The sequence below is a fragment of the Ziziphus jujuba genome, chromosome 1, assembly GCF_031755915.1.
Source record: "Ziziphus jujuba cultivar Dongzao chromosome 1, ASM3175591v1".
In the NCBI taxonomy this organism is placed as follows: Eukaryota; Viridiplantae; Streptophyta; class Magnoliopsida; order Rosales; family Rhamnaceae; genus Ziziphus; species Ziziphus jujuba.
Window position 1 is genome coordinate 43,743,581 of NC_083379.1, and position 27,017 is coordinate 43,770,597.

General features: G+C 29.2%; 1 protein-coding gene and 1 pseudogene across 1 annotated transcript; both read right to left on the reverse strand.

The window, feature by feature from the left end:
* Window positions 1-351: 351 nt before the first annotated feature.
* Window positions 352-4,390, reverse strand: LOC125420931 (receptor-like protein kinase At3g21340; annotated as a pseudogene).
* A 7,239-nt stretch (window positions 4,391-11,629) lies between these two features.
* Window positions 11,630-26,662, reverse strand: LOC107404813 (LRR receptor-like serine/threonine-protein kinase IOS1). Its single transcript, XM_060814454.1, has 14 exons — window positions 26,636-26,662; window positions 26,033-26,219; window positions 15,327-15,873; window positions 14,727-15,211; window positions 14,484-14,622; window positions 14,328-14,399; window positions 14,113-14,184; window positions 13,931-14,011; window positions 13,479-13,627; window positions 13,157-13,368; window positions 12,929-13,058; window positions 12,747-12,812; window positions 12,485-12,674; window positions 11,630-12,166 (listed from the first exon to the last, which is right to left on the reverse strand). Exons 1-14 carry the CDS (start codon window positions 26,660-26,662, stop codon window positions 11,743-11,745), a joined length of 2,781 nt encoding a protein of 926 aa, XP_060670437.1. The 3' UTR covers window positions 11,630-11,742.
* Between the last annotated feature and the right edge of the window lie 355 nt (window positions 26,663-27,017).

Consider the following 27,017-nt stretch of genomic DNA (forward strand, 5'->3'; position numbering starts at 1 on the left):
ATATTAATCTTGGGATAATTGTAGTAGGAACCGAATGTTTAGATAGTAATTATTGCCTAAAGAAAAGAAATTTCAATTAGGATTTGTAGAGAGTAATTGATTTCGCTTTGTAGCTGTTAAACCCATTGAAATTAGTACTATAATTGAACAATTATTAATTTCATGATATTTTTATCTATATAATATTCTCGACTTAAAATTATTCATTGGCATTCCAAAACGAGCAATTTCCTGTTAGATAAAAATATGAATTCCAAAATCTCATATTTTTATCTGCAAAGCTATTAAATGGAACCCAAACTCAAGACAATACAAATAGAATTCCTGGTGTACTTTGTAAGTTGGAAGAATTCAGCAGGAATATGCTATACAAAACATTTCACTGGATTCATCTGCCGAATGGGTCAGAGGTTTGTAGTTCTTTCGAGCTAACTCCATTGCTAGACAATCTTTTAGTTCAATCACCACTTGGCTCATATTTGGCCTTTAAGAGGATGTTGGAGATACACAAGCCATTGCTATTTCAACAGCTTTCCACACTGAATTAACTTCGAAATCTCCCTGCAACTTTGGCTCCACCACACTTCTAATATCCCCATTGGCAACTATATTACTAACCCACTGGCTTATGTGAGTCCTCTCCTCGCTTTTACTTATGGCAGGTTGGCTTGTGATTATTTGTAGGAGAACTACTCCAAAACTGTAAACATCGCTTTTCTCATTTAACCTATTTGTTTTGTAGTACCTGCAACAAGATGATTGAATGTTTACAAAATTCTTTATTTAATTAACTGGGATTCCCTTGAATATTTTGTATATTTTTCCTTGAAAACCATGTTTTTCTTTTGTTTATTTATTTATTTATTTTGTCATCGAGTATGTTTTGACTGATAAATTAAAAATTCCATAGTATTGTCCTTAAATGTTCTATAATTTTTTTTATTTTTGAAGGGCAGCAACAAACGATCAAACAACAAACTAATAAACTTACTCCTGGTCAAGGTAGCCAGGGGTACCAGCAATAGCGGTAGACACATGACTGCCACTATCTGTTAGGAAAGTTTTGGATAGGCCAAAATCAGCTAGTTTGGTTGAAAATTCCGAGCTAATAATATATTTGAGATCTTCACATCTCTGTGAACTATATGTGGCTTACAACCACTGTGCAGATACTCCAATCCTGCGCATCAAAACCCACATCTTGCTTATTAATCTTTAAAATATTATATACTAAATATTGAAATTACAATCGATAAAGAATAATAATTAAAAAAAAAGGGTAAATTTATTGTAAACCTTGTGCTGCGTCCGAGGCTACTTGAAGTCTTCCCTGCCAACTTAAAACATTTTCGCTTCCATCTTGTGCACAAATTGATCAATAAAAATACCATTTTAATATGCTCTATTTTTTTTTGCAATCCTCTGAAGTCAACTTAAATTTTTTTAATTTTTTTTTGAAAGAGGAAATATAGAATCTTAATTATATCGTATTAAAAGAAAAGTAGCTTTATGTTAAAGAAAAAGCAAACCTGCATAAAGATAAGACTCAAGATTTCCATTGGCCAAGTACCTAATAGATAAGAGCCATGTTGGTTCCTTCGTTGCAGTAACCGACAAGGCTTGTCAAGTTTCCATGATAAACTCGCATTAGAAGCTTAACCTGTCTTATTAGAAATAAACTCTTACAAATTAATGTGTACATGCTATGAATAAACTATAAAAAAGTTTAATTCCATATAAATGTTGATGGAAGACATGCCTCTGCTTGAAATTGTGGATAACCCTGAACTGATGAGGAGGAAAGCATCTTTACAGCTGCTTCAATGCCCTCTATTAGGCCATGATAAACTGTTCCAAATCCACCGTTACCAAGAGTTCTCTCAAAGTTATTTGCAAGTTGGAAGACCTCAGAATAAGTACATTGACGTTTTTTAGGCTCCAATGAAGTAGTTTGGACAGCTGATTGAGCACCTAATGTTACATCTGCTAAAAGCACCATAGGTTTCATAATTATATTATTATGGGAATTTTTCATTTTGTTAATTCCAAGTCTTAAATTGATGAGAAAAATATTACTTTGTTTGCTTTATTCGTTGGAGGACCACGAAGATAGCTGCTACATTTAATAGAACGACCAGTGAACCAATTGATGATACTATTGGTATGAGCATATTATTCCTCTTTTTGCATGAAAGGGATGCGCAAAAGATCTTGATTTTCTTCGATGCTGGCACATTAACAAAGTTGAAATCACTTTTATTATGGTTACTATACTTGAAAGTGCTACGTTTGTGTTTAATTTGTTAAAAAAAATATGAAGTAAAATAGATCCTCTTATATTTTCATGAAATACTATACTTTCAAGTAACATGTATGTTGTCCACCATTTCTTTTTCATCCAAATAATAATAATTTAAATACTCTGTAACTTCTTCCTTTTGTTTAGAAAATTCAAAACTCTAATTAGACACAGTATAAATTAAGATGCTACATGATTCCTTGAACAAGCAAAATTCTTCACTAGTATATAATTCAAAAGATCCATATTAGTGTCAATTAACATTGTCCATGGAATTTGACAAAGATAACATACCTCAATGATAGAAAACCTCTGTTTGACTTTTGAACGAGTGCAGCTGGAACTGAACCGCTGAGCATGTTTCCTTTTCTAATTTCTGTCGACAACATTAATCAAAATTTGAATTCCATGCATTGTACACTCTTATAATGAAAGATGCAGTACCAATTTTAATCCAAACAACTTACAGGACACTCAATTTTTCCAATTGAGATAGAGAATTAGGAACTGATCCAGTTAAGCTATTGTTTGATAAATCCCTGTGATGATCCATTTACGTAAACTTCATATGGATTGTCATAAGTTATGTGTAACCAAAATTGAGCGCAAAATATTACCAGTTTTAATACTTACAATGATTCTAACATAGCGAGATTGGATATATAGGAGGATATCTCTCCAGTCAAACCGCTTGATGACAAGTTCTTGATTGGCCATTTCAAAGTAGCTACATTAATACTAAATTATTAGTAGCTTACATTAATTCCAGTATCCTAAGTAGCAGTCTATGAGAGAGCTGAATCAACAAACCACTTGAAAGCATGCCTCTCTATAGACCAAATAACCAAAATATAAATATAAATGTATACATATTGGGGGAAAAAAATTAAATAACAATAATAACTTACAAGGATATGATCTATTGAGCCCATCAAAATCTTCGTAGTTACAATTTAGACCTGACCATAAGAATTCTACTGGAGCACATGGATCTCCTTGCCAGTTTCGACTTACTCTGTAACTTGACTTTATCTTGGTGATGGCGTCCACTGATATATTCACATCCAATAATTGAAGCAATTAATCATTCACCATATAGAAACAGGGAAACAAATGGTGGGAAAATTAAGCATATATACCAACCATCATCTTGGTGTGTTTCTGGTTGGGAGAATTCTATGGTCGTGTAAGCCTCAAGGGCGTTAAGGATTGGTGGGAGAGTTGAGTTTGCCGATCGAACCAATGAGAAACTCAAATTTGATGCTATTGCAGTATTCCTGGAGTATGAAACATCTGACTTTAAGTAAATGAGAGTTCTTTGATGAAGCCACAGGTTCCCATTTAGATAGATATCGAATACTCTGGACTGGTTGGATTGGAGCAGTTGGAGTTCAGCAAAGTGAAAGCACAGATAACATGGGGTGTGTTCATCCTGGGGCTCCCAATAGAATTCCAAGGGAGCACTGGTGTTTAATGGGGTTGCAGAGGTGGTCATCACAATTGAGGGTGGCTGGCAGTCAATGGAAGTTACTGCTTGATTTACAGAAAGCGAGTTTGTTACCGCGGTCCAGTCTTTTTTCTGTGTGTAGGGAGTCCAGAGGCGATCATAAGTGTCGTACGGATACCCTTAAAAAAAAAAACAAGGAAACAAGTAAAATTCATTTGTTTTGGATTAATGGCATAGAAAATTAATTGAACTTTGAATTAATGAAGGAAAATGATTTTTCCTGTGGTTACCTAATTATTACCTGTATGATTGATTGGTGGTTGAACCAAAATCCAAGCGACGGTCAAGTGCCAATGATCCAGTTGAGGTAACATAAGTATAATTTTGGAGAGACCTCAATTCTAATGCATTAATAAAAGGTGTCCCAGAGTCGGTGTTTATAAGAAAAATCTGTAGATGGTGTTGTGAATGGGAGGTAATATGAATGAGAGCGATACCAACATATATATATATATATATGTATATATATATGGATATTAAGAATAAATAATCATACCCGATTGCTCCTGTGTGCGAACAAGATGCGGAAGAGCAAAAACAAGAAGCAATATTACTGCATATATAAGGTGTTTGAAAATCTCCATGACCTTACTGCTTTCCTGCAGCTAATTAATGAGATGCGCGTATTTATAAGCTGTAAATTTAACCTTTTCTCCCCTTTGCCTTGTATAATTCTAAAACATTTACATCAAAAATAGTAAAACCACTGTTCCTTGGGTGTAGAATGATCTGCCTTTTTTTTTTTTTTTTTTTTCAAAAACATGTTGATGGGGCAAGAATTATTAACGATACTCATTGAATATTTGAAAATTAAAATCTAAGTAAGTGGTGTAATTTTTAACACTTCTATATCACCAGGTCTCACAAGATAACCTAAATATTTAAATAAACGTAAATATTTAAATATATATATATATATATATCTCGTGAATCTTTTATCATGTTAATATAATAATGTTATACTAAAAAGCTATTAAACCAACTTCTTTAAAGTTAATTATTAAAAATCAACACAACCCAATCAAATAATTTAACTCATGTAAATCCAACGGTTATAACTTAGTTGCATATATTTATATATATATATATACACTGAGGTTGTTATTCAGAATAGTAAAGTAAAATTGAAGTTTATAAACAACTTGCATGAATTTAGATGCCTATTATCTATCCTACTAGCACTAATAGGTGCCTACATAGCATATATAAGTTGCTTATGTACTTTATATATATATATATATATAGTCATATTCAAATAAAATTTTTAATATGAAGATAGATATAAGATTTTTATTTTTATTTTTTAATTGCATTAAAAATTGACATTTAAAATTATATTTATTAATCAGTGGATCATAATAAGATTTACTTTTCTTAAGGTTTTAGTTTGTCATTAAATCTATGTTTGACTACTTTTACAGTTCTAACTTTTAATGCATGGTCATTAAAGATGAATCTTAATTTAATAAAGTGGGACTGATCATATATATGTACAAAATCTCTAAATTAGAGCATCTCCAAAAATGCTCTTTATTTTAAAAAGTATAATTTTAAATATAAAAAGTATTTTAAAGAATCTTAAAGTCTACAATGGTTATATCTATTATCATATTTTTTATATACCACATCAACAAATGCATATATATTTGGAGGAATAAAAATAAAAATAAAAATAAAAATAAAAATAAAATAAAATAAAATAAAAAACCTTCTTCAATAAATCTGTCTATAAGCTATATCAAACTGATTTGATGAAAAAATGAATCAACACTGTTAGAATGATCTTCTAGTTTTAAAAGTTGGTAGACAATCTACACTCAGTAGTATATTTATTTTTATCAATTTTTATAAAATAAAATAACATTAGCACAGCTTCTCGATTTCCTTCCTCCTCAACCTCAATCTCCATTTGTTTCAAATTCTACAAACATCAATGGTGTTTATGGCATCCTAAACCATAAATCTCTAACTGTCGATGTCCATCCCTATCGTTGAATTATTGATCCGCCATGGCACCAACGAAGATTGAGAGTAGACAGACCCTATTAGTCCGAACTCCATTGATCATTTGAAAGCCATATGTCCATAAAATTTTACCTTCAAGTCTGGTAACTTTGAGAACTTATCTTTGCCTGGGTTTTCTCTTTTTTCCATTATCAGAAATAAGGGGGAAAAAAGAACCGAATGAGGATGAAAAGGTTGAAAAAGAATAAGAAAATTTGGAAACAAGGAATTTCTTAAATGGAATAGTGCGATCTATATATAACAAGAGTCATGGTTGTATAAAAATTCTAAGTCCTATAGAAGAAAGAGAATCAAGAAGAACCACGATTGAACATTAGGCGATGGTGATGGCTATATTTAAAGCTGATGAGAAACCAAAACAATTCCAAAAAAATATGAAATAAAAATAATAAAATAAAACAAATAATAAACCACTTAAAATTTTACACATCATTGGTAAATTTTATTCTATACGAAACCTATTAAAAATAATTTTTCAAAATAATGTTTATTAATAGAGATTTTACCACATAAAAATCAACAGCTTCTACTTTCCATACCATATATACTGCAATAAATAGAACAATTAGAAATGTTATTATAAGATGGAGAATGGGATATTTTTATGCAACTTCACTAAAAACTCTTTATTTATTTTCATTTTTACATTTTCCCATAAGCAATTGTGATTTACTTTTATAAAATTACATAGCAAAGCAGTATAGAGAAAAAAAAAAAAAGTGAAGTGAAATATGAAAATTACAAGTAATACATAAAATTATGATGGTGCATAGAAACTTATAAAACAATATATAAAAGATATGATAAAGTAAACTTTTAAAATAATATATGAAAGATAGAATAAAATTTAATATAAAAATTGAATTTGATTCTTTATATTTAAAAAATTAAATCCAACTTTTAAGAGGGATGTATTCAATTTAGAGTTTGATGGATTTAAAATGAATTATAGACTTTAAAGGATTTGATGGATTGTTATAGAATTCTACAGACTCCATAAAGATTTTGTAAGAATCTAATGAAATCTTTGGATTTAAAGGTGGATTTCATATTGACAATTTTCTTCACAATTTCCCTGTTAAAATCCTTTCAAATCCATTAAAATCCATCATTTTTTAAAGTCTTTTAAAATCAATGACTTTTTGAATACCACCAGATTTTAAAAGAATTCTATAAAGTCCTAATTGAATACATCTAGATTTTAATGGACTTTTATAAAATCCATCAAAATCTGAATTGAATATCATTAGATTTGTATGGACTCCTTTAAAATCTAAATCGAATATCTCAAAACTTTAAAAGACTTTTAAAATCCTTCAAATTCTAAATTGAATACATCCCCTTAGATTAGGATATGTTTAGCCAATTAGTTTTAAAACAATTTTCTGTTTTACAAAATAAAAAACTATATTCAAAACAAAAATAAATTTGTTTGCCCATCAATTTTTAAAAACAGTTTTAAAAAATAAATTAAAAAATAAAATTTATAAAACATCAAAATGATGTTTACTGTTTTCTGTTTTTTAATTTTGAAAATTATTTTCAAACATCACTGATCAAACATCCTTTGTTTTCATAAAAAAAATAAAAATAATTTTCTATTTTTTATTTTTACAATAATATTTTCAAAACAAAAAACATGATTAAATATTTTTTTATTCTAAAAAGCTTATTTAATTTATAACCAAAAAAAAAAAAATTGACTTTCTAAACTAGAAGCCATAACGCTTACAAAGAGCCCATAAAAATTTCCCCATATTTATATATAGGTAATGGGTAAGGTTCAAAAAATCAATATCGATGGAAATATTGAGAGTTTAAAATACAGAAATTTCCATGAAAATATCGAATATCGATAAAAATTATAAAAAATGATGGAAATTTATTTTAAAAAATAAAAATTTTTATTAAAACTTTAGAATTAGCATATTTAATCCATCAATTATCAAATTGATTATAAAACTTGCTAAAATATTGAATGGATGTTATATTCTTCTTAGTGAATTGATTTATAATAAGAATTACTTACCATAGATGAATTATTATTGATAAAAATATATCAAAAAATACATATATGATAAAATTATTTATTAACTAAAATATATAAAACAATTATTATAATTACATTGTAGTTCATAAATGTCATCTTAATACCACATAAAATATTTGGGTGATTAAAAATTATCGGTTTCTTTCTCATTTTGATTTTGAGATGTGAAATATGAGAAGTAGTTATGAAAAGATGTATCTCCATGATAATTTTACATATAATTATTAATATGCAAATCATATGGATCTTACATTATTGGTTGCCTATGTGTATAACTACTACTCTATGATGGTTGAGTTTGAAATGGTACCCATAAGTGCTACTTGATGACATTACATAAATATCCATTGAATAAGGGTTATGAAAATAACTTCCAACCTTCATAGATCCAAAATTCATAAAAATCGAATCTTCTTCTTATTGTGACATCTCCATTATAGATTTTTCTTTACGTGTATAGTCTTTTCCAACAATATCGAATCATTGACCTGCATCTCTACTCCCATGATCTTCATCTTGTGTTGCATGTGTGTAATATTGTTCACCAGTAAATGGACTTAATCCAACTTCTCGACTTGGTGATTTTCTTTGGCCACTGCCTGTTCTAACTTCTTCCCAAAAAAAAAAAAAAAAAAGAACTTGTGAATTGTCAGGAATTTTTTTTTTATTTTTCAAACAAACATTATTATTTCACATGTATATATTTCATCATCTATTTACCAACATTTGTAAAACGTTAGGTTAAAAAATATAATCCACAAACTTTGTATTTTTGCTTTATCGATATTCAATAAGTAGAACTTATTAATGTTATTCAATTCAATTTATTCTATTTTGCTTATATCACTAAATGTCTAAAAGCAATTAAAGGGTAAAAAATTATTAATGAAGTTAATTTGATAAAATTTTTTATTAAACATCAATAATATTTATGAATTTTTTTAAAAAAATTAAAAAATTTCCTGAATATTTCGAAATTTCAGTGGAAATTTCATAAATTTCTATAGAAATTATAGATTTTTTAACTAAATCATTAAAGATTTATGGGAATATTTTATAGAAATTTTCATGAAAATTTTGATAAAATTTTAAAAATTTCAATGGATATTATGGAATTTCTATCCATTTATATTTCGAATTTAAATTTTATTTCAACCCCTTTAAAAAATAAAAATATCACAGAAATTTTAAAAAAATATTAAATATTTTAAACCTTAACGATGGTTATCCAATCAGCTCTTTCTCCTCCTTTACCCCTAAATTTACGAGATGAGTTCAAATTTGCCAACCCAAAATTTAACACCGTTAAGTCTTGCTTTTAATGCGTGTTATCTTAATTGAATGACGTGTTGACTCATGTGTCCACGTCTAAGGGTGATGTCTAGCAGTCTCGAGTCTTGGGCCCATACATGTCTAAGTCCACTCCATAAAAACACAGAAACATGACATTTTACGACGTACTGCGGATATTGCAAGGCATTGGTTGACAATTTGACTTTTTGTCCACTTACAAATGGTGATAATTAGTTGAAGGGTACTTCCATTCAAGTTGCAAAATTACAAAATGATTGGTACGTTATATTTTATGGAGGTTCATACTACATTTTATTTAGCTTCATACATGTCAATTTTACTTTAAAAAATATAATATATATATATATAAATTGAATGATATAGATTCCTTTTGTGTTTTGTGTGTGTGTGTGTGTATATATATATATATCAAAATGCATAAATTATTTCAATTTATGCAATTCAAATTTATATGTTCATTGATTAATAATGTGACATATATATTGTTGCACTATCATTAAAAGTATAGTATATATAATTAGACAATATTGATCTATTCGACATACATAATTGGAAAAATATTTGTTTAAAAGCATAAAAATATATATATGATTTTTTTTTCAATAATTATTTCTGAAATGTAAAAAAATTATTAAAAATATAAATGTCTAATAAATTTTTGTAATATAAATTTAACTTTCTTTGGTTGAATACATACCACGTTTAAATTTCGGAGGAGTTTTTTTGTGGCCAATAATAAAAGAGAGGTTTTTGATAGTATCATAAATCACGTATTAGTGATCTGCATCTTGCATCGTTGGAGCAAGGAATACACGGACCCAATAAAGAGTTAAAGTCTCAACGTTTATTTACGTGGAATTTAAGCCCACAGCCAGAGCTTATTTAGATATGTATTTGACTTATATGCCTTATCAAATAAATACCCACACTTTTTTCTTTTTTCTTCTGAAAATTTCGATGTTTCTTCTGAAAATTTCAATGTGTACTCGTCAGTGTCATCTGACAGAATGCATGTGGGTCCCACCTAATTAAGAAATAAGAGCGACGAACTTTTGGCACCAAGCATGTTTGGCCACGGTCGAGGTTGGCTGAAACAGCAGGCCACTAAGGCATATGGGCCTCGTTATGAAAGGGTTCAGAAAAAATCATATTAAAATTATTAATGTATTATTTTATATTTTTTAATTTTTATTTATTAAATAATATAAATAAGTTTTTCTTAAAAAAAATTATAAATGGACTCTTTCTGAAATATACATTAACTATAATTTATTATATATATATATATTCATTTATTTAATTTTAAAAATAGCATCAATCAACAATTTATTTTATTTTCAAAAGCTTAATTTTTTATTTTTATAATTATATTAAATTTTTAATGTTAAAAAATAAAAATAAGTTAAGACCTTCATAATTTATGAATTTTCTCAATTTATTCTTATATTTTTCCATTCACTCAATTTTTATATAAATTGTTTAATCTTTATCATACACTATAAGACTCCTAGAATACGGTAATTTTATTAGTTATTAGATTTTTTTTTATCATATTACCTATCATTTGTTATTTATTTAACAATTTTATATTGTTCATTTTCTTAATATATGAATATATACCAATCAATTTCAAGATCCCATCTTTTTTTATTAAAATAAAATCCATATTTAAACTATTAAATCATATCAAATATTAAAATTTAAAAAGTGATTAAATGTGGATTTAATTACATACTAAAATTCTATTTAAGAAAAATAAAATCAAATTATTAGTAAATATAATTTTAAATCTAAGTTTTGGATATAAACTAAGAGCAGAAAAAGAAAAATTTTATATTAATCCTCATACTAAAGGTTTTGTTTTAGCCTGACTATATATATATTTAGTGATCCTCAAATAAAATGCATTTTATTTTATTAAATTAAAATTTAACGATTAGAATTTAAAATTTAAAAAATAATCAGATATAAATTTAATAATATATAAAAATTCTATTTAAACAAAATAAATATTATTGAATCGGGATTAATAAATTATTATTATTGTTATTATTGTTAGTATTATTATTTATGAACGGTTTAGATAATTATCATTTAATGCTTTTTGACAATAAGGGCATTGTTACCATTAAAAATATCAAGTTGTGTTGACTTAGAAATTTCACGGTTTGACTGACCGAAAAGTAGTTTCTGTTAAAAAAAAAAAAATTTCAAAATGCCAGAGAAAAGTCTGCTGTTGATGGAAAATAGAGGGTGCATGTGAAAAAGTTTTAAATTAGAGGAGGAGCGTGTAATTTACCCGATAAAATTTAGCGTGAAAAGTAGGATAAAGCAAAATATTGGATTTTGGGTTGTATGTATGGGCTTGGCAGCCCAGCCATCATGCCTCTTAAAAATTATTAATTTGTTGGACCCTTCTTTGTGGGAAGCACAAAGCTTTATTATTGAACTCCGAATTTATCGAAAGGCAATTGGATACAACTATATTGTTGAAAATCGTGTAAAAATTGAACTTCTACAAGGAGTAGCATCATAATAAATAAACAGCTATCTTGGTGAGGGATTCATGGATTCGGTAGACGAAGCTATATAGAACATTCCACTGAAATCAACAGCTGCTGCCGAATGAGTGAGAGGGATATGGTTCTTTCCAGCTACCTCTATTGCTAAACAATCTTTTAGTTCAGTCACCACCTGGTTCATATTTGGCCTTTGAGAGGATGTTGGAGATACCCAAGCCATTGCTATTTCAACAGCTTTCCACACTGAATTGACTTCGAAATCTCCCTCTAACCCTGGATCAACCACACTTCTAATATCCCCATCACCAACTACATAACTCACCCATTGGCTTATATGAGTCCTGTCTTCGTTTTTACTTATGGCTGGCCGGCTTGTGATTATCTCTAACAGAACTACTCCAAAACTGTAAACATCGCTTTTCTCATTTAGCCTATTTGTTTTGTAGTACCTGCAACACAAATCATGATTATTCAATGTCTGCCAAGTTGAAAAGTAGTACTTTTTGCAAAATTCTTTTATCTGTTAGACTGAAATTATTTTAATCTGTACCATTTTTCCTTAATTAAACCTTCTTTTTTTCTTTATTTTATTTTATTTTATTTTAATTTTTTGTAATTTTTTTCATAAAGTTTATTTTGGTTGATGGCAAGTTTTTTTGTCATAAATTTTATTTTGGTTAATGGCAAGTTTGGTAATGTTGTCGTCAAATGTTCTATAAATTTTATTTTGAAGGACACAGATATATGATCAAATAACACCAACTCACTCAGGGTCAAGGTAACCAGGGGTGCCAGCAACAGCGGTAGACACATGGGTGCCACTATCAGTTGGGAAAATTCTGGATAGCCCAAAATCCGCCAGTTTGCCTTGAAAATTATGAGTTAATAATATATTTGAGGTCTTCACATCTCTGTGGATTATAGGCGGCTTACAACCATTGTGTAGATACTCCAATCCTGCATTTCAAAACCCAAATTTAGCTTAGTAGGGAATAAAATAAAATCAAATGAAGTAAATTTATTGTAAACCTTGAGCTGCGTCCAAAGCTATTTGAAGTCTTCCACGCCAACTTATCACATTTTCTGTTCCATCTCCTGCAAAAAATTGATCAATGTATATATAACATAACTACTATGCTCTGTTTCTTTGCAATCTTCTATAGGTTCTTAATCATATCATACACTACTATAAGAAAAGTAGCTTTAGAAACCTGTAGAAAGATACGACTCTAGATTTCCATTGGCCATGTACTCATAGATAAGAGCCATGTTTGTTCCTTCCTTGCAGTACCCAACAAGGCTTGTCAAGTTTCCATGATAAACTCTCATTAGAAGCTTAACCTGTTTTATTAGAAATAAACTCTTTCTAATTAATTTGTACATGCTATGGATAAACTATAAAAAATTAATTCCATATAAATGCATGATGGAAGACATGCCTCTGCTTGAAATTGTTGATAACCTTGAACTGATGAGGAGGAAAGCATCTTTACAGCTACTTCAGTGCCCTCTATTAGGCCATGGTAAACTGTTCCAAATCCACCTTTACCAAGAGTTCTTTCAAAATTATTTGTTATGTCTAAGATCTCAGAGTAGGTAAATTGACGTTTTTTATGCTCCAGTGAATTATTTTCGAAAGTTGATCTTGCACCTAGTGTGACATTTGTTGATAGCACCATAAATTTCATAATGATATTATGGTTAATAAAAAATAAAAAAAAAAAATTCTGATCAGGCTCAAATTAATGTGAAAAATATTACCTTCTTGTTTTTTTCGTTTTAGAAACACGAAGATAGCTGCTGCATTTAACAGGACAACCAGTGCACCAATTGATGATACTAGTGCAATGAGAATATTATTCTTCTTTTTGCATGGATTGGATGCGCAAAGATGTTTATTTTCTCCAACCCTAGCACATTAACAAAGTTGAAATCATTTTTTATTAAGGTTTTGTGCTTGAAGGTGCTATAACTGCAGTTTGTTTTTATAGAATGAAGTAAATATATATCCTCACACATTTTCATGAAATATTAAACTTTCAGGTACCATGTATTCCGTTAACAATTTTCTTCCCACTAAATAATAATAATAATTTAAATACTCTACAATTTTATTCCTTTAATTTATTAAATTTAGAAATCTGAACATATAGTCTAAAATATGTGTATTGATGACGGCAACATGGGTCCGTAGCTTTTGAAAAGATGCATACCTTAACGATAGAAAACCGTAGTGGGACTTTTCAATCAGTTCTGCTGGAACTGAACCTCTGAGCATGTTGCGTTTCAAATTTCTGTCAACAGATTAATCAAAACTTTTGAGTTCCCCATATTAATTCTTAACTCTTACAACAAAAGTTGCAGAACAAAATTCTGAATCCAAATTACAACTTACAGGACCCTCAAGTTTTGCAATTGAGTTAGAAAATCAGGAACTGGTCCAGTTAAGCTATTGTTTGATAAATCCCTGAGATGAGCAATTTAATTACGTAAACTTACCATTAAGATTGTGATTAGATATGATATGGTCAGTAATCAAAATTGAGTGTTTCTTAAATATTTCTCTTCTAAAGTATATGGACGTCCAACATTACTAGTTGTAGTACTTACAATGATTCTAACATAGTGAAACTGGATATGAATGAGGTTATCTCTCCAGTTAATCCACTTGACGACAAGTTCCTGATTGTCATTTCAAAATAATTTCATTAATAATTATCTATCTAGAGAGAGGTGAATCAACAAATCACAGAATTTTAAACTTACAAGGATATGATTCTAGGGGTATCAAAATCTTTGTAATTGCAATTTAGACCTGCCCATAAGAATGCTACTGGAGTACATGGATCTCCTTGCCAGTTTCTACTTATTCCGTAGCTTGACTTTATGTTGTTGATGGCATCCACTAATATATTCCAATCCAACATTAATTAATAATCATTCAGCATAATTAAAATAATCATTCACTAATTGTGGTGGGGAATTAAAAGGAAAAGCATATATACTAACCATCATCTTGGTCTGTTTCTTGTTGGGAGAATTCGATGACCGTGTAAACCTCAACGGCGTTAAGGATCGGTGGCAGAGTCGAGTTTTTCGACCGAACAAATGAGAAACTATAATTTGAATTGGTGGAAGCTCCAGTGCTGTATACGGCGAATGACTTTAAGTAGCTAGGGACAAAATCTTCTTTATACCACTTGATCCCATTCAGAACGATTTCAAATGCTCTGGACTGATTAGATTGAAGTTGTTGAAGTTCAGCAAAGTGAAAGTAAATATAATACTGGCTACTTTCATCCCGTGGCTCCCAGTAGTGGAATTCCAAGGGAGCACTGGCATTCAATGGCATGGCGCAGGTGCTCATCACAATAGACGGTGGCTGGAAATCAATGCTAACTTGGGCGTAATTTACAGTAAGCGAAGTTGTTACTGTGCTCCAGTCTTTCTGTGTATAGGGCGTCCAGAGGCGATCCCAAACATCGTATGGATGCCTTAAATATATAGTACAAAAACAAAGAAGATTCATTTGTACTTAGTGTCAGAGATTAATTATAAGCTACAGTTAACTGAATTCTGAATTATAATGATTTTGTGGTTAATTATTACCTGTATGATTGGTTGGCGGTTGAACCAGTATCCAAGCGACGGTCCAATGCCAAGGACCCAGTTTTAGTCACGTAACTAGAATTTTTGAGAGGCCTCAATTCTAATGCTGAAATAAAAGGTGTCCCATAGTCGGTGTTTACAAGACATATCTGTAGATGGTGGTTTGAATTCGAGGTAATATGTATGATCTCCTTCATGACAATTGAACTTGCTGAGCTAAAATTCACTGTAATCCAGTAATTAGCTCCCAGGTGCAGATCAAATTTGGGCAGCCTATTTTGATCGTCATAGTTGCCATATAGAAAAGTAGCTCTGATCAAATACTTGACAGCTCTTTTAACGTCTAGTTTGTAACAGTTTCGGGATCCTTGAGGGAAGCTCCTTACTAAGGCTACCTGCTGCTGTTGGTTGGTAGCTTTATATTCTGGCAATATGCTCTTGCTTATGCCACTGCTGATGAAGGGTGCATCTGAAATGTAATCAATCTTTGTCGTTGGCTCTGTGTAGCGGGTGTCTTTTGGAAGCCCACAATCTAAGCTGATGAAACCTGAGACAACACCAACAAAGGAAAAGAGTATACATTTTGGCTATATGTATTTATATATATATATATATATCCTATTCGTTTATTGTTAACTTATAATATATAAACAATGAGAAATTGACCCTCTAAGGCTCTTATAGATAGTCTTACCGGATTTTCCTGTCTTTCTGGTGCTAACTAATTAGCTAATGCACTTTATATAAGCTCTAAACATTTTCTCCAGAAATGGAATATTTTATTACACCACCTTTGGCAGACCTTGTTTTCCCTTTTTTGAGATTTTACTGACATGGTCCCTATATACGCGGTTTATTCAGTTGTTTACCTTCATTGGTTTGAAAGCTGTTTACTTAATTTCTTTTACCAAAGACAAAGTTGTTTCCTTTCATGTGAATGGCTGTTTTTTAATTAAAAAAAAAATAAAGGACATGAGAAAGCATTTTCGTGAGTTGACGTCCCTCCGGACCGCTTTTAATCCATCTTAGCAGATGAACCCGTGGAACCGTGTTTTTGGGATTATTTCCCAAATTGGACCAAACATGGGTGGGACTGTTTTAATTCTGTTCAGTACTTTCTGCCAAACATGCAAAGGGAAGCATAAAAGAGGGAGAGATGGTCAAAGATAAAAGCCGTCTCTCAAATCAAAACTTTTTTTTTTTAATTTAAAAAAATGAAAAAGAAAGAAAAATGGAAACTTAACGGCGCCAAGTCAGTGGCATTTAGCGGAGAAAATTTTACAAGCAACTTTTTTCTCCTTTTGGGGTGTCTTTTATTTATTTATTTTTTATTAAAATGAAGTCGTTTTAGAATTGAGACAGGTTAGACGCGTGGTAGAAGTCCTTGACGGTGTGTTTGGCTCGCCGTATAAGGCGGCCGTACTTCTTTTTTATCTTTTTTTTTTATTTTAATTTTTAAACTGAATTTTTGTTTTTTCTAGGAGCGAGCAGGGCGTTGGGTTTTATTTTCCCTTTTCACTTATTATTTTCAAAAGCTGATCTTTTTTCTTTTTTTTTTCTTTTTTTTTGTTTTCTCTTATATTTGTCTTTTTTACTTTTTTTTTTAAATTCTTGTTTAATATAATAAATTCCATGCAATAACTAAAAAGAATTTATCAAATATTTTTTGATTTTTTAGTGTTAAATTGTCTAATGATTATTTAATTATTAATATTATTTAACTTTAGATAATGTAAATACTACATAAATGACATTAAAATAACTTTTGATATATTATCAGTAACGTAATTATTTAAAAAGAATTAACCATAATAATAAAAAATCAATTTAATATATTTTGAACAATTAATTATTTTTAAAATTTTGGTAAAATAATGATAAAATATCAAATTTTTTATGTAAGAAAATTATATGAACTTTAATGAAAATCAATTTTGTTTTGTCAAAATTAATTTTTTTATAAAAATCTATAGTACAGTATAATCATGTATCAAATAATGTACAACATTATAATACAACACAATACATTACAATACCGTTTGATCAAGCACAACAAAATTAATACAATACAATTTTGCATACCAAAGGTGCCGTGAAATTCTTCAACACATGTGGGGACTTCAATGGACTCAAGTATGTCCTCTAGTCCTTTAAAACATTTTTTAGATGTAGTGGCAATACTCATACTTTTGTTAATCATGCATGCATTAAAAAAAAAAAAAAAGACACATATTATTAAAATTTTATTTACCAAAAAACAAAAATCAAAGTTTTAGATGAAGAAAGAAAAAGAAAAAGCATTTTAGATGCTTTTTTTTTTTTAAAAAAAAAAAATTTGAGTACAACCGTCTATATATAATGTGGTGCAACAATCCATTCATAAGCAAAGATTCAATAAATATTTTATATGGTTTTCATGTTTTATTTTAATATCATATAATGTTATGTGAGATAGATTATTGAGTTTTTATATAGGTACAAGATTAATAGACATTGTACAAAATGATGTGGTTTACCGTTGTGTCCAAGTTTTTCTTGCTTTCAACACAAGCCTTTGTTTATATTAGTGTCATGATTTGAGAAAAATATTAAACACTTCAAGTTTTTATTTTTGTTTTAAAAAGAACTTTTATGATTTTTAACCAAATCCTACTTAACTGTTCTTTATGAAGCTTTGATTAGCCAAAGTGCTACTGATGAGCGACACCCTATTGAATAAAATCACTTATAGTTGAGACATAACACTATCAATTAATACATTCAAATATTAACTATAACAATTAATAGGTGTTCGTTTAGTATAAAAAATGAAAATAGAGTTTTTCTTTGTATAATTTTGTATTATAGTTTTTTTTTTAATTATTTTTATTAAAAAGTTTATAAATATTTTTTTATTATGGGGTGTGTGGTAAAATGGAAAGTATTAAAGGAAACAGATTCTTGAGAATCAGTTTTTTGGAATTTAGTTTCTTGAGAATGAATTTTCTTAGTATTCTTTTTACAGTGTTTGATTAATTATAGAGGAAAATAGGACTTATAAGTAATTAAATAAATTTATACATTAAAATTAAAGGATAAAATTGCATTTAAAAATATATATATATAATATTAGTTTCTCATTGAATTTTAGAATGACACCTCTTTAGCAGGATTCATTTTTCCTATCAGTTTCACATATTACGAAATTTATTTTTCACTGGGACTTATAAATTCATTCTCTTAAAAATTATTCAAACAGGAGAAAATTTTACTTTCCTAATAAACTTTAGATTCCCACTAACTTTATTATTATCCAAACACCCCATAAATAAAAACTACATTAGATACTCATTGAGTTATCAACTAAAATTAAAAAAGAGCTTTTTAAAAAAAATTCAAAATTTAAATTTCTTTAAAATAATTTTAAAAAGTTATATTTTTTTTTAATCAACAAGTACGTCTTGATGCTTACCAAACATTTTTATTTTTTAACAAAAAAATTTTTAGCTATTAATAGAATTTTTTAACCCAAAAAAAAAAAAAGCCTTTACCAAACAAATTATAAATACAATTCATAAAGAAGATGATTTATACATACAATTCATAAAGAAGTTATCATCTGACATTAATTCCCTCGCATTGTATTGGATTGTACTTTTGTAATTTACTCTAATTTTTTACGTTGACAGGTTCATATACTATTATATAGTTGCTAACTTTGTGTTTAATTTATTTATTTGGAAATATTTATTTATTTATTGTTTTGGGGAAAGTTTAGAGCCAAGAATGAGGACGGGATGAGCTGCGCATATGTCAGAAGTCCTTGTCACCAAAAATTTCCGTGCATTCGATTCATTTTGGTCATCAACATATCCAGCGTTGCACGCCAACAAGTCCATTCCGACATTTGGCCTTCCAAAACTTTTCCTAAATGATGTGGTATTAACAACTTCTAAAGGAAAATGGCAAATAAACACCGAAATCTTTTAAGTAAATTCCTAAAATATCCAATATATGCAAAAAGGACAAATAAATATTTCTAAAAAAATTAATTTGAGAACTATAATAATTATCATCGTCACTTGATATTATTAAGAATCAATAATTTAAATAGATTATATAATTAATTAAAATTTACCATGAAAAATAAGATAAAAGTCATGATTATTTTGCCAAAAGTTTGGTTTACACCTTTATAGTTTTATCATTATTTCATTTAAATTGAACTTTTTAATAGATCATTATTTATCTTTTTTTATTTCTTTCAAAACTATCAAAAGAGACTAATTCGTAAATTTGTATCAAGTTTTACTAGTTAATTTTAGAAAAATTTCATTTAAATCCTTTTAGTTTTACCTTAATCATAGTTAGTTTTCATGCTTTTTGAAAATTACTATTTGATCTCACTTGTCAGTTTTAGCAAATAAAATTTATAATTGTATTTTCACAGTATTATTCAATAATAAAATATTAATTTTTAATTTCTATTTAACTTTTAATTGTAAAAATTAATTAAAAAATATTAACATACGAGTATATTTTGATAGATTTATAAAACCAAAAAGAGAGTAATGCTGATTTTTTAAAAGTATGTAGTCTAAATATATTTATGATAAAATTAAAGGGGTTTAAATAAATTCATACTTACTTTTAAGAGCTGAAGATTGAAACTATATTTTTACAATTTTATTAAATTATAAAATATAAAATTTTAACTTTTTTTTTTAACCTTTAACTATTAAAATTAACTGATAAAAATGGAAAAAAGAACTTGTTTTGGTATATATATATATATATATATATGTGTGTGTGTGTGTGTAGAAAACTAAATAAAAATTACTAATATTTTTTAAAAAGCATTGTGTTTAAATAAAATAATTACAAAATTAAGAAAATATAAATGAAATTTACTCTTCTTAAGAGCCCAAAATAATGGATTTGGGCTGTATGCATGCCGACTTTTTTTTTGTTTTTTTTTTGGTTGTTGTTGTTGTATTTTTGGAGAAACATCAATCATTAGGCTTCATTAAATTAAACTCTGAATTTTATAATATTACATACAGTATGACAATTAGCTGATATTTAGGTTCGTGGAAATTCCTTTTGAAATTCTGAAATTCCTTTTGAAAGGTATAAACCTAAGGGAAGAAAAGGCATTTGGGTTCATGGAAAATACTTAACCGCAACCTAAGGGAACAGAAGGCATTTGGGTTTGTGGAAAATACTTAGTGTTTTTTTGAAAACTAGCCATCGTACAAATCCATTTTTGAAAAATAGCAAAAAAATTTTTCTTTTAAAAACTAGCCAACTTTTAACCCATTTAGACCAAATACCTTTTTTATTTTTAAATTTTTAAAACCTTTTTTTTTATGTTTTTTCACTATCAAAACGTAGGGGTTTTTTATTTTATTTTTTTTTATTTTTATTTTTTTATATGTTTTTTGTCTCTTCTTTCCCTTTCCCTTTCCCTTTTGAAAGAAACCTAGTGTTTTCCCTTCCACTTTCCTTCCAAAAAATACCATCTCATTCATCAGAATAATCGTCCTGTTTACCGACGTTTTTGATAGATCACTTTTGAATTTGCCTTTGTCCCGCTGATCTGCTACGGTTAGAAGACCCAAAGTCGTATATACGGTATACAAGGCTTTTTATCCACCTCATTTTACACCCTTCACTGGCTTTGATACCTCTTGGGACACCCAAACATTTCTTGCCACCATCAGTGTTCTTGCCACCATTGGGCTTTAAGGTAAACATACATCTCTCTCTCTCTTTCTCTCTTCTCTCTCTCTCTCTCTCTCTCTCTCTCTCTCTCTCTCTCTCTCTCTTTTTGCTTTCCTTTTCAATAGGGTTTCGATTCTATTTGATGAATTATGTTATTTCAATAGGCTTTCCTTGTTGTTTAGTTTTTCCTCTCTGTTCATGTGTGACTTTTGCTAATCTTATTAAAAGAAATGTATTTAGAACATGCACTTTTGACTGGCCATTGACTAGGCAGAGCTTAGAAAATATGTAGCAGTAGTACTACTTTGATTAGATTTACGAGATATACTTGAACTAGCTTGCCGTATATCTCCCTAGAAGGAATAAATAAATTCCTTATAGCTATCAGCAGACGAAATTAGACAAATTAATATGACAAGCAATGGAATATATATAAAATAAGGTTAGCTTGCAATCCTTAATTTATATTTATTAATATAACAAGGAGGCAGATTGTCAAGTCCAAAGCAGCATAATTAAAATATTGCAAATAATTTTTTTAATACTATGCTAGTAAGTGAGTGTCATTATCGCTGCATAAAAAAAAAAAAAAAAGAAATAGAGAGAAATGGCACTGGGGATTGGTGTTATGGTTTAATATTTCTAATTCAATATTCCTACTTCTTGACCCAAGAAACAAAATAGAGCCTTTTATATTGCCCCTTGAAATATATAAAAAGTGAGAAAATTTGGGAATTTTATGCAATGATTTTGTCCTTAATTTTTTATTTATTATTTGTATATTTTTGTAGTTATTTAGTTGTTAGTAGTTCTTGTGGTTTATTTTTGTTGGTGCAAAATTTCCAAATTTCTCATATGCTCTTGTTCATTTGAATAGAAATCAAAGAAAGAATACACAAGGAGACATTTATCTATTTGAACCTCCAGGCTCCATCTTATCATTAGCTAGGCAAGCAATATTCTGTGGCCTCTCCTATGCACATCTTACACATATAATATGCTAAGTTTGATTGCTGCATGGTTAAAAAAGTCACACTCTTTTTTTTTTTTTTTTCAAAATATGAAAAAAGTCATTGTTCTTACTCCTCTTTGGGGGGAAAAAAATCAATAAATACGAATTACGAACAGCTCTGCGTTGTGGATTTGCTTGGCACTAAAATTTCCTTTCTCAATTAAAGTAGAGTAAAATTCAATTCAAAGGGCAGAGGTCTTATGGTAGGTTATTGTGGTTATGAAACTAGGCAAATGGTGGATGTGATGAATTATTTTAATTTATTCTAGCCGTCTTGCCTCTATTTATTTTATTTTATTTTTTCTATCATATTCTAGCATATCATTGTTGGGTTTTATGTTACTTTCAAAATTTCCATTCTTTGCCATGAAAAACGTTTATTAGGATTTACATTGTAAGAATCTACTCCAGTTGTTTGGGATAGAGTTTGTTGACATCATTAATATGTGTGAATAAAATATTAATATATAACAAGGAATATTTACAATGTATTATACGTTGATAACAAAGGAATTATTAATATAACATATATATATATATTTATAACTTTGATCATGTTGTAGAATTCCAACTGGCATAAAGAAAAGCAATGATGTTTGAGCACAAAATAAAAACTAAATAATAATAGAAAATGCAGGGCTTGCAGAAACTAGCTAGGAAAATATAAATATTAGTATGAAAATGTGTTAACAGTTTATGAATACTGTTACTAAATTATGTTTTTCAGTTGAATATTTTAAAAAATTCTTCTTTCACATTTTTCGTTTTTCTTCTCCCTGTCATATATATATATATATATAAGCTTTAAAATACTCTCAAACAAATGTCTTAAATCATAATATGCTTTCCATTACATGGTTAATTTTTTAAAAACCAAAGCCTCTTACCAAACAGCACACTGAAGACAGCAAGCATATACTTTATGAACTTAATTAAGATTATCTTTTAATAGAAAATTTTATTGTGTTTGGGATAGGGGAAACATACAATAGAGAAAATATTGGTCTGTGGCTTAGACACTAATCAGTCTGCATAGTAGCTGTTTTTTGTATTATAACGTTTAACTAGTGTCCTTCAATTCTTTTTCTTGTTTATGCATACTTTTCTGTCAAATTTCTGGTTTTTTTTTTCCCACTAAAAATCATTGTGTTTAACAGAAAACAACTAAGGAATGACTAAGTTGAATTATTTTGATTTTGATGTTTATATGTTATATATATCCTTAGTTTAGTACATAATAATTTCCATGATACTATTTTGTTCTTGATCAGCTGTGGTTGCATTATAAAAATCATCTTATTTCAGTAAACTATTAATTAAAACAACATATATATTATGACAATGCATGGCGGAAACTTGCATCTTAATTTTCATATTTAGATATCTGTTAATTAATTTGGTGGTATTTCACTTTCAGTCTTGTAATATTTAATTTTTATTTTTTGAACATACTCATACTTTTTTTTTCCCCCAGCATTTGAGGAGTGAGTGAGGGAATGAGTAGAAAAACGAAGCATAAAATTTGAGATCGTAGAGTTACAAGTGAATGCTGAGAAAATTACAACTCCAAAGTTTTGAAGCTCTCACAAACACACACACAGATAGATAGAGAAGCATTGGTGGCGGTTTATCCCCCATTAATGTAAGTTGTTTGTTCAAACAAAGTAGAAAATATTATGCAAGTTGATTTATTGTTGGTGAAAATATAATGTCAAGAATTTATCATTGAACCTTTATTTGTGATATATTGTATGGATTTTCAGCATTGTTGATAATTTTAACTATTGAATATGGTTGTAAGTATGTAATTGTTTTGTTGCAGTGGTGACTATGATATTTTTGTGCTCAAGTCCATGGAGTTTTTATATGCTAGATTACCATTGAGTTTCACACAAAATAACATAGAGTTCTTCAGGAGGAAGTATGCTCATGAGGCTTACAACAAAGAACTAAGCATATGAGCTGCATGGTGATGTATTTTTCTTTACTTTTGTCATGTTTATAGATGCATATTCTTTATTATGTTAGACTTTTAATTGTAAAGATAAAGGTGGCTTATAATGTTTATTTAACGAAGATAACAATGTGTTATTGATGTAAGGTTAACTAATTGACCTTATAGAAAATGTGCCATTTTATTTATTAGAATTTCATTATGCACAAACATATTATGAACTCAATTGCAATTTTGTAAAATTTTCCTCTAGGCGGAAAAGTTTTCCTCCTGGAGGAAACATTTTCCTCTTGTTGCAAATCCCATATGGAGACCAATTGAAGCTTCTGGATAATTTTTCGCCAAGCGGAAAATTTTTTCTCCAAGCAGAAATCGTTTTCCACCTGTTGAAAAATTTTTCCTCCAAGCGGAAATCATTTTCCTCCTATTGGAAAAACATTTCTCCAAGTAGAAATTGTTGAATAATATTTATTCCACTTGATAAATCAATTTCTAATAGTGGGATAAAAAAATTAAGAGCTGAGACAAATATTATATAAGAAGAAGATGGATTTAACAAAAAATGTATTGATGTTTAAAATCAATAACCATTTTAAAGAAAAGAAAAAATGACATATATTTGTTTTTCTTTTCAAAATCATTTGGATATTTCATAAAATGAAATGTAAACTAAAGAATTAAAATCAACTCCAGAAAGCCTATTTTTATTTGGGATTAAATTCTTAAAAAAAAAAATAATTGCTAATAAATCTTCTACCCTCAAGTAGAAAATATAATATCCAAGATTATTTTAAAGCCATGCTTATTCCAATCAACATGAATTCGACATTTTCAATATAAATAATTATTAAAATAACAAATATATACATTTTTCAAACTACTGCAATAAAATAATAATATTTTATGTAAAAATGACATCTTTCAGAATACTACACCATAATTCATAAATGAGGTATCTATAGAAAGTTAAGGAGACGAGGAATATGTTACCAACTTTTTTTGGACTCAACTCGACCGGTGGTGACTCGACAGAATGGACGGAAAGTTTTTGGCCAAAGTTCAACTCCTCATATCTCTCAAATGATAGGAAATCAAGTTGAATAGACCTCAAAATTAAGCTCAGAAGGTCAAAAATTAGTGGAAAGGAGTATCAATTTGGCCAGGTAGTGGCCGGATTGCCGAAAAACCCATCTTGCCGTCGTCGCGATGGAGACAAATATTTGTTTTTAATAGATTATTTAAATTAATATTGGGGTAAAAAAATTGAGAGTGGAGACAAATATTATATAAGATGAAGAAAGATTTAACAAAAAATGTATTGCTTTTTAAAATTAGTAAACAATTAAAAGAAAAGAAAAAAATGATATATGTTTGTTTTTCTTTTCAAACTCATTTGGACATTTTATTCTGTAAGTCACATTTGCTGCAAAATATCTGTCCAGCTACAATGCTCTCACAATTAGTGAACTTTGATGAACATATGGCCATAGAATCACTTTTGTTGCTCGATGATAAGTGGTCACTTGTAGCACTATGAACCCTAATATAATCAACTCGTTCATTGTTCATTTCAGGATGCATATCATTATTATTGTCAGGCAACTCATGTTTGAAATTTACATCATTATAATCAACATCATCCGTGTGAAGTCCCACATCGGTTGGAAAGGGGAACGAAGCACTCCTTATAAGTGGGTGTGGATACTTTTCCCTTGAGATGCCTTTTAAAACCTTGAGGGCTGGCTTGTAAGAGGATTCTCCAAGTCTAAAGAGGACAATATCTCATGTGGATGGTCTGGGCTATCATAGATGGTATCAGAGCCGAACCCGGATCGGTGTGCCAGTGAGGACGCTGGGCCCCAAGGGGGTGGATTGTGAAATCTCACATCGGTTGGAAAGGGGAACGAAGCACTCCTTATAAGTGGGTGTGGATACCTTTTCCTTAAGAGGCCTTTTAAAACCTTGAGGGCTGGGTTGTAAGAGGATTCTCCAGGCCCAAAGAGGACAATATCTCATGCGGGTAGTCTGGGCTGCCACAATCCAACTGAATGCTAACATCATCCCTTGCTGCATTGTAATTCTCATATTGATTAATATTATTCAACTTCTCATACTCCTCTTGGTTAGGAAACCGTTCTGCACAGTCACCTCTAACATCAACTCTTTCATGGATGTTAAATGATGTCCAAGATCTACGGACATTAACTTCATCATGATCTCTAACCTAAGTTTCATGAACTACAATGTCATGAAATGTAGCCTCAATAGGTTCAGGATCAGGAACTTATGGTAGAAGAACAACAATTGAAGGACGAGCAAAAGAATGCTGATTACTCCTATTATCTGAAGCAAAGGCTCTTTGATGAATATTTCTAGATACATGTTCAACTTTCAAAATTACCTCAACATACAATGAAGGTCGCATCATTGTCATCCCTCCATTCCTCACTTCTTGAAGAAAACATTTCACAACCCTATCCTTGCATATTTCTAGAGAATCCAACTTTTCTGCACATCGTCCATATATCCATTTTAGATTTAGCAAATATTCATTTCGGTCTATCTTAATAAAATTGAAAATCTCATTCTCTAACTTTAATTTTGTGCATCTTTTGCCTACAAAAACGATTATAGTTTTACCATTTTGATATCCCCAATGGCCACCATCACTTTGTACTAATGTTCAATTGTATAAAATGGCAATTACAATATCATCGTTTTCCATTTTACTACAAAATTAAATTCATAACATTAAAATAATTAATAAATATATAAAAATATGAATAATACTTAATAAACATATTATTTGTCTCAAAAAATCGCTTCTATTTTTATTTTTGCCAAATATAACATTTTCCTACTGGCGGAAAATTAGTGGAAAACTGGAGGAAAATTAGCGGAAAACTGACAAATTGGCGGAAAATGGCAGAAGTTTATCTTTTTCGCCAATTTTCCTTCATTTTACTGGTTTTCACGATTTTTCATTTTTACATCATTTTTCTCCCATTTTCACACTATTTTA